A 12397-nucleotide genomic window follows, 5' to 3' on the forward strand; every position below is an offset into this window, starting at 1 on the left:
TAAGCCTATGGTCGGCGGCGAGCACGACTAGAATCGATAATGGCAGTCACGATCGATACGGCGGAAGGTGCAGAAAAAAAGAAAGTGATAAGCGAATGGGGCGGAGGAAAAGTACATACTGGGCAGTAGTGGCGGGTTGAAAGAGGTCTAGGCCCGGGGGCCGGTGCGGGGCTGGAGGATGTAGTAGTTGTACGCGTATGTAAGTCGATAAGTTTATTCTTGGTTTTATTCTTGGAGTGCGAGTACGGGATGTCGAGCATGGATGAACAAGATGGTAGAAGATAGAAGAGCATGGCTAGAAGAAGAAGAGGAGGAATAGAGAAGAACAAGCGTGAGGCTGCAAGAGCTGATAGACGAAGAGGCCTCGCGATCAAAGCCATCCATCACTGTGAGAAGCGGTTGTGCTGAAAGTCTTTGGACCCCTGCAGCCAAAGGTCATGCGCTAAAGAGGAAGTTGTCTGATTGGAGTGACATTGATGGCTAGTACATACTGGTTGGAGCGAGCTGAGAGAATCCGTGATTCCAACGTGTCCTGGTTGGCTGTCTGCGTCCACGAGCTGAGGCTGGCTGCGATGGATGCTGGCCATGTGGCGACGTGGCAACGGCGCGAGGGACGAGACTCGGCATCAATCCATGTCTATCTATCGTTCTATCTACAAGTGTGAGTTGCAGCTGTGTGTTGTCGTACGTATTGTACATTGCTCGTTGTAACTCGACACACCAATCTCACGGAAACGATGCCGCTCCAAGCCGAAGCCGAGCACCGCTCCCTGTCTCGGTTCGTAGTGGATTCCCTTCTCTTGTGAGTGCCGGTTACGCGCGACAAGGCCGGCGCCCTCCTTATCCGGTAGCTGAAAATTGTCTAGAGCCGCGTCGAGAACCGAGTTGCAAAGGCTTCGAAAGAAGGCTTCAGATGCGGGATTCAGTCTTCTTTTCTGCGATAAATGGGCAGTCATGGGGCGTTCCACTTCCCGGGCTTGTGGATTGCGTGCCGAGGAGGATATGTCTGGTCGTCAATTTTGTATAGTAGTTGGACTGGTCGATCGGGTGTGTTTATGAGCTGGGCCCGATTTCCACCATGGCCGCGCGGATCGTTCTCGCGATGAGGTTGTTCGTCGGTGTGCCAGACGCGATTGCATGGCCGGGCACCGCTGGCGCTGCTATGATTTAGAATCCCTTATTAGTCTGAAACAGTTCCACAAAGCAAGTAATCTCCATCAAGTGTAAGCGCGACGGCATCAAAAGTGCCTTGTATGCATTGACTTACACGCTGGCCCTGCAACCTGTTGCTGCTGCGATGCCGCTGCATCAAAGCCTTGAGAGGGCATTTCGCGGTCCGCAAGGGACGAGAATTCCAAGGCGAGCAGCTCGAGGCAGTCTTGCTGTGACCTGACGGTGGCGGCAGATGTTGCGGCTGTTGGAGGCGTGACGACTGATGGGAGATTCAACGTCAGCACGTCTGTTGGCTATCCGACACAAAACGCCCGATAGCTCTCGAGGGAAGATAGACGGTGTAGAAAGGCATACCTGGAGCCGTCCCAGTTGGATTCGGAGCCGCGTATTGGGGCCGATCAACGCGCTGGTGATGCTGCGTCTGGCTCCCTCGGTACTGGCTCTGGTGTTGCTGTTGACTCTGGTTGCGTCCCTGAGACGGCTGGCCTCGCGTTGGATGGTGATACTGCCCACGTTGGCCCTGGCTTTGGTTGGATGCCATTGCTACTTGTGCTTGTGCCTGTCGGTACGCCGCAGCGTCTCTGGCATTCAGATTCATCTGCCAGCATCCTCCGTCCCCGAGCAGTCATGGAGCTGTAAATGGCCACTTTCCATGAAACCCCCCTCCATGGACGCGTGTGTACAAGCAGGAGGGTGTCCGTCCCTTATAGCAAGCTACTCGCCAAGCCCGCCTTTTCCTGACGTACCTTTGATCTTTTTTTCTTCAAGATACCCTTGCTGCATGGTGGGCAATCCCGAGGGCGTCTGAATACGTACGCTGCCTTGATTTTCTCATGCTGCCTGGCCCATGGCATCATGGCGACTTACGAGTACTCGTCCATTGTGGTAGCCTTGACACCTGCTAGTGCTGCACCCGTCCTTTCACCCCACTTGACCCGAGGAGCGAATTCGGCTCCGAAGCCGATGGCCCCTGTTACTGTATGCAATTTACTTTAAGTGTTTCCCCAAACAATCCATATTGCCGGTGTGTGACACTGCAGTAAGTGTATTCTGCTGTGGATGTGTATGTCCTAGCAAGCTTACAGGTAATCTTGGGTGTGACTCTAACTGGTGGCACGGGCCAGATCTGTCCACAAATGAATTCTTGTCTGTCTAAACTAATCCTCAAGTCTCTCGAAATGCAGTTTCGAAGATGGAATTGTACTACTAGGGCTAACTCCATATTAACCACGTGCAGATGGTCCTGCAGGCGACATGCTTTCCTCCATGGAGGAACCTCTGGAGCCCTTGTTCGGCCATAGTTCACGAAATACGAAGCACAAATGAGTTGATACGATGCACAAAGCCGGACGAGCGGAAACCGTTGAGCTCTTAATCTATCTCTAAAAGGAAAGAAGAAGAAGGAAAAAAGAAAAAAAGAAAGAAAGGCCACAATTGTGTGTTGAAACAGAAGGCGAAAAGGAATCCTCCGAGAAGAACGAAACGTAAGATATGGGAGGCCGAGGCCCCATCAATGAGTGTAAGAACATGAGAAACCCCCAAAAGTGCATCACTCTTTGCCAGAGAGCGCGACGCAGACGAATGGTAGACGCAGCCGCTGTGAAAACAACCCAAGACATCCCCCCTTTTCGTACAGACAAAAAGACGACAAGAAATAGAGGCTGGCGTGAGCCAGTGATGGACAGAAGATAAAGCAACAAGCAAACCAAGAAAGACAACAGTCAACAGCCACATCGACCATCAGCCTCAGGAAGAAGGGCTCCAACCCCCATTCAGACATCCCCAGGACCGCTCAATACCAGGTCGGCGGCGTCGTCCAGTGCCGCAGCATCGTTTCAATCGCCGCCCGCCACTCGTCCTCAAAGCAAGTCGCCAGCTGCTGCACCATCTTCTCGCTCGGCCCCTTGCCCCCCCACATCTCCGGCTTGCGCGCCTCTGCGTCCGCAAAGATCCTCACTAGCCCGTCGTCCCGCATGCGCGTCAGGCACAGCCAGGCCAGGTTCCAGCTGCGGTTGCTCTCCGGGTCCGACCGCACGCGGCGGTACGCCTCGGCCACAATGTCCGCGCTCAGGGGGTAGCTCCGGGTCAGGCCGCGGAGCTCCGTCAGGAACTGGTTGCTCGACACATAGTGGATCCACGCTGCCGTCATGGGCTGCTGGAAGGCTCGTGCGTCCGCCTCCGAGTCGCACGTGGCCGCGATGCGCTCGATGCGGCAGAGCTCCGTCAGCGTGTTGATGCGGTGCGTGGTGAGCGAGTCGATGAGCTGCTGCACAGAGGTCTGTGTCGTGTTAGCACTGCCTTATATCTCGCCATGCTTGGCTAGTATTGTATAGACATCGTAATGTGCATGGCTTGTCCATTGCTTGCAATACTCGTGCAAATACACATTTCGATATGTATATCTCTGTATACAAGACATCCAAAGGAGAGAGCACAGCTTACCTTGGGCTTGTCCGAAGTTTTGCCAGACCCCCTGGAACTCACACTGCCGCCGCTTCGAGGAGTAGACATGATTCGGCTCGATGTCTGGTTGACCAGGTTTAGTCTCTTGATGGCTGTGTTGCTGAACCGAAGCTTGGTATAGACGACGACTTGTGATGCTGGTAGCTGTCCTTGCTGTTCTTGCTGTTCTTGCTGCAGGCTGTTTGGTGATGCTCTGTTCTAGACATCTCCACGCTAGACGGGAGTTATAGTTTATATCGTCGTTGAAGCTCCAGAAATCTCCAACCTCTCTATCATGGAAGGCCTCTTGGAACAAACCTTGTCATCCTCAGGTTTCAGACGAAAAAAGTGTGTGCTCAAGCCTAGAGCCGCAAGTGCTTTGAAGAAATCTGCCTGCGAGCAACATGGATGAAGCTTATTGTCTTGATAGACTTGCAACATCGGAACTGTGCAACTGACGCGGTCGGAAATGATGAGAATCCTTCGCAAGGCGTTGTCGATGGGGTTATTGGACATGAGAAAGGCGGCATGCGGCCCGGTTGTCAGCGGAAGTTAGCAGTTCCGTTGACAGAGGAATGGATGAGTAGCAAATGCCAGGCGAGGAAGGCAAGGTGTAGGTGCACGAATCGGACAGTTCGAGGTGGCCACCAGGGCATTGCATGGGGTGGGCTTCCCGTGCTGACGATGGGCCAAACTCCCCCACGTTCTTTGAATGGGCAAGGCTGGTCGGTCTGACACTGGCCCATCTGATAATACCATTGCCATGCCAAGTTTGCTGCTAGAACATGTGCCCAGTATTCTCCGTTTGCTTGCCGGTGGCCCCCAACCCGTAGGGCTTATCCCCGTTCTGCCCCAGAGGTGGAGCTGAGTGATATGAAAACTTGGTCCTCGATTCACCGAGCTCTGTCCCTCGCCCCATGGCAGCAGACGATAATCGGTGCCGACTGGAGTGTAGAGAGGCCTATAGTGCAAGATGTGGTTCGTGAGCTGGGCTCCGCTCAGGGACAGGGTGGCTCATCGCTTGATGGACTGCAGAGCTGCTGCGCTACTCAGGTTTAGGAGCATCAGCACCAGCACTTTGATAGCGGCGGCTGGTGTGAGACGTCAACGACGAACCGCACCAGCTCATGCAGCAGCCCTAAGCGTCTGCAGCCTCTGCAGCGTCTGCGCCGCTTTGGGCAAGTGCATGACCACCAGTGCCTGGATCCCGGTGGGAACTGGGCTGAATCGACGGTAATGCTCTCATCGTGCAGGTCAGAGCCATTGGTGGGGTCAAGGAAGATGCTGCTCGCAGCCCTGCCCGGTTCGTCGGCGCATGGCGGGCATGGTGGATGTCAGCTCGGGTTGCGTTGTATCTCCCGGCGCAGAGAGGGTTGAAAGAGCGAACCAGCGGAAGCGCGCCGTGGGTCGTTTGCGGTGCTGGGCATGTGCATCATCATCATCATGGCGGAAATGACTCGCCGGGGGAGATAAGCGCGCTAGAGGAGTTGTTTATTTGTTCGTTTGTTTGTTTGCTTCCTTGGTTGCGTAATGTCCTCTGATTCGTGCTCTGCGGTGACATTGAATCTGCCGAGTCAAGCAAGAACTTGCCATTGGAGCTTTTCGTCATTCAACTGGTCGTTATACCGCCGCAGCTGCGGGCAGGCAAAACCATCCGCGCGATGCCGCAGAATGCCGCACGGTCCCGCGTCCCCATGCCTCCAGACAAGGCCAGCATTCTGGCCGCTGCTGGACAGACAAAGAAGTTCTTGGGCGGAGTAACGGTTCGTGATGGTAAGTAGTATTCGGCACTGGCGGAGAAGCGTGCGGAAGATTGCGAAAAGCGCCAATGAGAACGGAGCCCTGCGGTCAATATTTCCAAGGTTGTTGGACAGGGGGGAAGAGACGGGAAACAGGCACAAGCGCAGAGCCGCGCTTAGCATCCCGGCTTTGACGCTGCACCGCCACCGCAGAGGCCGCCGTAGACGCGCCGTGGCTAGGGGGAGGGGGGGCTTGACGCGCTAGCAGAGGGCTGAAGAGGACCTGGAGAGAAAAAGTCTCCGGAAGCGACGCCGAGCTCAAGCTGCTAACCTGGAGCAACACACGGTGAGATTCTATCGGCCAGGCTCTGCAGCTGAAGGCGATGGAGCAGAAATCTGCCTTGCTGTGGCCCCGGATCTCTCCTCTTCCGCCGCGTCTATTGCCCTATCACAGCGCGGCCAGCGGCAGCCGGACGGCAGAGCAGGATTGCGGAGATCTGCGGCCATTTGTCGGCAGGTCAAGCCCGGGCTGAGTCATGCTTGGATCAAAGAGGGTTGTGAGGCCTCACGCTTGTTTCGACGACATCAGACGATGACGTCCGTAATGCTCTACAAGACTGCGACGCCGTTTGACTACGTTGAAACAATTGAGCACGACGCTTGCGCACGACTGCGACTTGACTTTGTCTGGAGATGCTGCCCCGGCCTGTCAACAATAGATAATTAGCTGCATCCGCCGCACCTGCAACCGCACCCTGTCCAACTTGACACTTTGAATCTTTGATGCACCACATACTTACTGCATTGCACCTCTTGCATCTGCCAGGGGGTCGAGCTGCTTCGGCCTTTGCATCTTGCCTACCCCCATCCCACTTCTCCTTACGGAGCAGTGATTTGATGTCTTCTCCGTGCCCGGGCCTGCATCATGTTCCAAGCAGAGTGCAGAAAAAGGTTGAAAGCCTACTGGTAAGCTTGTCCATCTGCCTCTTTCGGTCCGTGAGCCCCTTGGGCAGGCAGAGCCAAATCAGTCAATTTCGCTTCGCTTCCGCCACCGCCCTGGAGAGGCTGTCTCTCCCTTTGCTTGGCCGCCTTGGTCGACAATTTTTAAAGCCCCTTGCCGAATCCATCTCATGCCATTGGAGACGATACTGCCTATTTTTGTCCCGCTTCGAGAACCAGCAGAGAAGGGTACGAGTACAGTGTTGTTACTGCCGCCAGGTATAAGGGCCCTACAGTACTATGGGGACTGATGCATCATTGGCTCGGAACAAGCAGTTATTGCACGGCAGGGGCTCAGCAATTTATGTGAGCTGCTCGGCTGCCCACTACCTTAGGTGAGGTCAATCTCTTGAGTTGTTTCGTTCATGGCGCGACCGGCGGATCTGCGCTGGGCCTTGGAAGCGCATGGCAGCAATTTCGCACTGGACGAAGCACACCAACTGGACGGCACTCTCGTGAGTGTTTCACGGTGGGGCGGCTCGACGCTGCAATAACACGAGGTACAATCTGCTGTGCACGGTGCAGGACAAAGAGCGTTTATGGGTATAACAAGCGTCTTCATATTGGGTGATTCGCTCCCCTTGAGTTGTACGGAATACTAGTACCTCCAGTAGGTGGTAGTAGAGAGGAAAAAGACAGGGAAATGGGGAGAAATGCCACAGCAACAGCAGGCATTCGCCCTGTATCCCGAGTCATCACAGTTGCAGATCCCTCTCGCAATGGGAAATGGATGGGCAGCCCGTTTGTCCCGGTACTTGGCCCTCATCACTTGTTTGCTGAGCGCCCTCGTATTTCCCCCTGCTTGTGACCATGGCCGTCCAGCTGCCAATTAGATCTCCCCGGCGTCCCAAATGCTGCCTGATGCGGCTAGTCCCGCTGTGGCTATGCACTCCTGTTTCAACTTTTAGTGCCAGGGGATGCAGGTACCGCTTCCAGCACCCTCCGGGGCACCTTGCAGCGTCCAACAGGCACCTCACAAGCATCAGGTTGGATCCAATAGGCCGCCCTCCCGCTGCAGCTCGTCCCTGAGATGCACGTGATGCCAGCTGTCGACCCCCCTGCCTGCAATTTCGCGATGCCGCAGCTCAAAACTGCTGTCCTTCCTCTCCATCCACCACTCTTTTGTTTCTTTTTGGCCTCGACATTGCCAGCTCTCTCATTCTTAGCATTGCCTCGTCTTTCTTGTCGCGACGTTTCTTTCTCTGCCGTCCACAGACATTCATTCATTTTGCATCAATAGAACTCATCGCTCCTTAGCTGCTTTTTGCTCGTCGCGCATCACGCTCTTTGCACCCGCATCATCTTCAATACAAACCACTGCAACCATGAAGCTGTCTACGACTCTTGCGACTGGTGCTGCCCTTGCGGCCGGTGTTTCTGCTGGACAGACCAACTACCTCGGCTTCAACTCCGGCAACACCCTTCCCGACGAGTCCGCCAAGTTCGAGAAGGACTTCCTGGCCGAGTTCTCCACGGCCCAGAAGCTCGTCGGCGCCCCCGGCACCTTCAACGCCGTCCGTCTCTACACCAACATCCAGGCCTACTCCAAGAACACCCCCATCGAGGCTTTTTCCGCCGCCGTCAAGACCAAGACGTACATTCTCCTCGGTGTCTGGGCCTCGGGCACCGACAACATCGACAACGAGCTGGCTGCCCTGAGCGCCGCTGTCAAGCAGTTCGGCACTGACCTGACCGACCTCATCATCGGAGTCTCCATCGGCAGCGAGGATCTCTACCGTGACTCCGAGACTGGACGTACCAACAAGGCCGGCGTCGGCAACGGCCCCCAGGAGGTTCTCGGCTTCATCAACGACTACAAGAAGACGTTTGCCAACACCGCCCTGGCCAACGTCCCCATCGGCCACGTCGACACTTGGGATGCCTGGGTCAACGGCACCAACAAGCCCGTCCTCGACGCCGTCGACTGGATCGGTGTTGATGAGTACCCCTTCTACGAGACCGGCAAGGGCAACGACATCAGCAACGCCGGCAAGCTCTTCGACACGGCTTTCGAGACCACGCTGGGCGTTGCCAACGGCAAGCCTGTCTGGGTGACCGAGACCGGCTGGCCCCTCACCGGCCCCGACTGGGACCAGGCCAAGCCCAGCGTCAAGAACGCCCAGCAGTACTGGCAGGACATTGGCTGCAAGAGGCTGTTCAACAAGTACCCCACCTTCTGGTACAACCTGCGTGACTCCAACCCGGCCAACCAGGTCAAGTTTGGCATCAGTCAGAGCCTCTCGTCCACCCCTTCGTTCGACCTGACCTGCCCCAAGGAGGAGACCACCTCCGCAGCCAAGCCCACCGCCACCGGCAAGAGCAGCTCGTCCGCCACCACTCTCGTCCAGGCTACTGGATCACCCTCCGCCGTCAAGTCTGGCTCCCAGGGCTCTGCTAACTCCGGAGGCTCCAAGTCCAGCAACAGCGATGCTTCCACGACCTCATCCGGCCCGGCCGCGGCCACCACCACCAGCGCTGGTGCCGTGACCAAGTTCTCCGGCGCTGCCCTTGCCGGTGTGGCCATGGTCGCCGGTCTCCTGGCCCTGCTCTAAGCATGAGGCAGATTTCTTGTACATAGCTTGCCGTATTCGAGTGGAGAAGATGTTTTGACTGCTTTTGGGAATCTAGACAAAACCAACGATAGACTGGTTTGAGACAAATGAATGCTTGGTTATTTTTGAGGAACTGAAGAACATTTGGAACAAACTGTTCACACTGTGCGACCGCGCTGTAAGTGCGTGAAATAAAGGAGAACGTAATGACGTGATGTACTTTCTAGCTCAATACTAACCCTCAAGTTTGTTGTGCTCTAGTAATCTAAATGAAACCAACGCTGCCATTGCCATGCAAATCCAACGCCAACCCGGAGAGGAGACATGCTTCGGTATCGTTACCTAAGGTATCGTCGCGCGACCGCAGAGATGCCACCACTTATTAGATGGTGCCAGTGTGGAAGAGCTCCAGGTGCTGCCTGTCGAGGCTGACGCCCTTGTTCAGCAGCCCAGCGCGCACCTGGACCATCCACTCTTCGGGGCCGCAGATGTAATACTCGGCAGACGCATCCTTGAGCGGCAGCACGCCGTCGGCCTCGAGCGTGTCCAGGTTGACGCGGCCGGCGTAGTCGTACTGCTGGCCCTTGACGTCGGACTCGCTGACGTTGTTGAGGAAGATCTTGGTCGACAGGTTGCTGTGCTTGGCGTCGGCCTCGCGGATGTACTTGCCGTACGTGACGGCGCCGGAGTGACGCGCGCCGTGGATCCAGATCACGGGGCGGGAAGCCTCCGACTCGCTGGACAGGATGGTGTCGAGGATGGACAGGAGGGGGGTGACGCCGACGCCGGCGGAGAGCAGCACGACGGGGGCGGTGGGGAGCACGGCGGCGGCGCTGAAGGTGAACTCGCCGTGGGGAGGGCTGAGCTGGACCTTGTCGCCGACCTGGAACTGGTCGTGCAGGCGCTGGGAGACGAGGCCGGCGATCTTGCCGGCGGCGAGGTCCTCGGTGGTGTAGGCGCCCGCGTGCCTCTTGTCCTTCTTGACGGTGATGCGGAACTGCTCGGTGCTGTTGTGCGGCGCGAGGCTGAGGCTGAACTGGCGGCTCTGGAAGAGGCCGTTGAGCTCGGGGATGGGGATCTGTAGGCTGACGTACTGGCCGGGGAGGAACGGGGGCAGGGCGGCGCCGTCGGCGGGCCGCAGGTAGAAGCTGACGACGCCCTCGGCCTCGTCCTCGCGGCGGGCGATGACAAAGTCGCGCCAGCCCTGCCAGCCGGCCTCGGCGTAGAGCTGCTTCTCGCGCTGGACGAAGATGTCGGCCAGCAGGCCGTAGGCGATGACCCAGGCCTCCTTGATCTCCGGGGTGAAGGCGTCGCCGAGGATCTGCTCAAAGGCGCCGATGAGGTACTTGCCAACGATGGGGTAGTGCTCGGGGAGGATGAAGAGCGAGGCGTGCTTCTGGGCAATGCGCTCGACGGCGCCGGCGATGACGCCCAGGTTGTCGATGTAGGTGGCGGCGGCGAGGACCGAGTTGGCGAGGGCGGCCTGCTGGGCGCCCGTCTGCTGGTTGCGGAGGGAGAAATAGTTCTTGAGCTCGGGGTGGGCGGCGAGCATGTTTGCGTAGAAGGTGGTCGTGACGGTGGTGCCGTAGTCGCGGATGATGGGCACGGTGGACTTGATGATGGCGATCTGGTCTGCGGTGAGGGCGGCCATTGTGGTGGTTGCTGTTGGTGGTGATGTTTTCTCTTGGTCTTTAGGTCTAAGTTGTTTGGGCTGTGAGGTTGGGTATGAGTCCCGGGTTTTGTTGGATTTGGTTGACGCAAGGGAGTGAGACGGCGAATGAAGTCTTGTCTCTCTTCTTTTTGGATGTTTGCTTTCTGGTGATGAGAGGTTGCTTGAGGCCTCGGCTGTTTAATCCTATACAATGTGTAAGAGGAATGAGTTGTTGCTTCTAATAGTGCAATTCTATGAGAGGACAAGGACAAAGAGCAAACTGATGCTTGTTGTGATCGCTGCTGTACTGGTAGTCTGGATAACTGTGCAAAACGTACAACTCTCACGACGGCCTCACTCCCTTATATACTACCATTTCCGAAGAACGTATACCCGAAGGCAAGAAGGGGGAAAACTTCCATTAGCCATTTTCTTCAAACGACTACAAGCCATCTCCATTCTGCGCAGAACGTCTCCGCGCAAGTTTGCTCTCCTGTTTTTTTTTTGTCGCTAGGCTCAGACGCCGCGGCCGTTTCCACTCAAACCATACGGCCTCTTGTCACTCACATCCAGAGCAATTCGGGCTTACATAACGACGCGCTCCTTTTGCTCTACGGGGGCCGGGGAGCACCGGAGATCCGGAGACGTTGAATTCAGACGGCGTGCCGGAGCGGGTTTGTCTAAGGTAAAAATTGATATCGCGGAACATTGGACCCTTCTTTTTTTCTTTCATGTGCCTGGACCTTTCTTTTTTTTTGCAGGAGGCGCATGACATTGATTGCCGCTTGGTGGGGCTCACTGACGGGGATGGGTGGGCTGATTTTTCGGGAGCGACTGATGGGCTGAAGGGGATTATCGGGATGAGGCTTCGGGCATTTTAGGGGTTGAAGTTTGTTACTCACATATGTTAAGCTTGTGTTCTATTTGGGTGTTGAGTACGAACGTAGCGGAACTGAGGGGATGGAACGATCGACTTCATGACTCCCATCGTACGAGTCCTTTTCCCGTGTAAGCTCATCTCTGGGAATGGTTTGTTTTCTTATGCTAGTTTTCTTTTTTCTACGAGGACCGATTCTGAAGCATGTCCGCGGAAGGACAGGATATGGATTGCTGGCCCTCCGGAGGTGAAAGGTTCGAAGCTTGATGATTTGTATGATTCGCGGTTGAGTTTCGCATGATTTTGCGTTTCTGACGTGATGCCAGCAAGAACTACCCATGGAGGACAGGTAATATGTAAATCTGAGGGGGGGGAGGGGGGATGTTCTTCTTTCCATACTTTCATGATTACCGTAGCGCTTTGACTGCTTGCTGATGGGCTTCTCACTCTTTCACGGAGCCCATCTGCTTCTTGCGCTTTTGTTTATATACTACTACATAATAGCAAATTGTTCACCTTGTCACGCCGGAATGCACTGCACCGCCGGGAGGGCTACCAGTCTTTTGCTAGTCTTGGCCCGGGGAATCTCTCCGGCTTAACTAGGGCGAATCATTGGCGCCGCATTTGATATACCGGTTTGGCAATTGCTGGATTTCTAGGGAGCTTGAAAAGCCGGAAAGTGGGCGGTTGCTTCATGTTCTGATGTTCTCTACACGGCTGCCCTTGAAGATTGCGGGCAGTAGTTCAGCGTATGTCGGGGGGTTCTTCGACGGGCTTCGGGTGGCTTTTGGGAGCCAAGGAGATCACAGCGGGAACCCATCTGCATCTACTATCCGTAAAATCGGAAAGGTTAGACTGCTGTTATTTCCTGTTTTTCCAAGTTTTTATATTCTGCACAGCTCGATATGGGATCGCTCCTCATGGCTCCATGAATGAGGCTGCAGGCTGGTACGAAGTACTAGGT

At 55.7% G+C, this 12397-nt stretch overlaps 4 protein-coding genes across 4 annotated transcripts; 1 reads left to right on the top strand and 3 right to left on the bottom strand.

Moving 5' to 3' along the window:
* Window positions 1-1053: 1053 nt before the first annotated feature.
* BBK36DRAFT_8229 (hypothetical protein) lies at window positions 1054-1714 on the bottom strand (the record flags this gene model as incomplete). Its single annotated transcript, XM_024898564.1, has 3 exons — window positions 1054-1160; window positions 1268-1432; window positions 1528-1714. The coding sequence occupies 3 exons, from the start codon at window positions 1712-1714 to the stop codon at window positions 1054-1056; spliced, it is 459 nt and encodes a 152-aa protein (XP_024745969.1).
* A 1251-nt stretch (window positions 1715-2965) lies between these two features.
* BBK36DRAFT_23419 (hypothetical protein) lies at window positions 2966-3684 on the bottom strand (the record flags this gene model as incomplete). The annotated part of the gene is made up of 2 exons (XM_024897959.1): window positions 2966-3451; window positions 3616-3684. The coding sequence occupies 2 exons, from the start codon at window positions 3682-3684 to the stop codon at window positions 2966-2968; spliced, it is 555 nt and encodes a 184-aa protein (XP_024745970.1).
* A 3994-nt stretch (window positions 3685-7678) lies between these two features.
* Window positions 7679-8905, top strand: BBK36DRAFT_1144654 (glycoside hydrolase family 17 protein; the record flags this gene model as incomplete). The annotated part of the gene is made up of 1 exon (XM_024893691.1): window positions 7679-8905. One exon carries the CDS (start codon window positions 7679-7681, stop codon window positions 8903-8905), a length of 1227 nt encoding a protein of 408 aa, XP_024745971.1.
* A 382-nt stretch (window positions 8906-9287) lies between these two features.
* On the bottom strand, window positions 9288-10556 carry BBK36DRAFT_1128806 (flavohemoglobin; the record flags this gene model as incomplete). Its single annotated transcript, XM_024891665.1, has 1 exon — window positions 9288-10556. One exon carries the CDS (start codon window positions 10554-10556, stop codon window positions 9288-9290), a length of 1269 nt encoding a protein of 422 aa, XP_024745972.1.
* Window positions 10557-12397: the final 1841 nt, after the last annotated feature.

This window comes from Trichoderma citrinoviride, assembly GCF_003025115.1.
Source record: "Trichoderma citrinoviride strain TUCIM 6016 unplaced genomic scaffold BBK36scaffold_16, whole genome shotgun sequence".
NCBI lineage: Eukaryota > Fungi > Ascomycota > Sordariomycetes > Hypocreales > Hypocreaceae > Trichoderma > Trichoderma citrinoviride.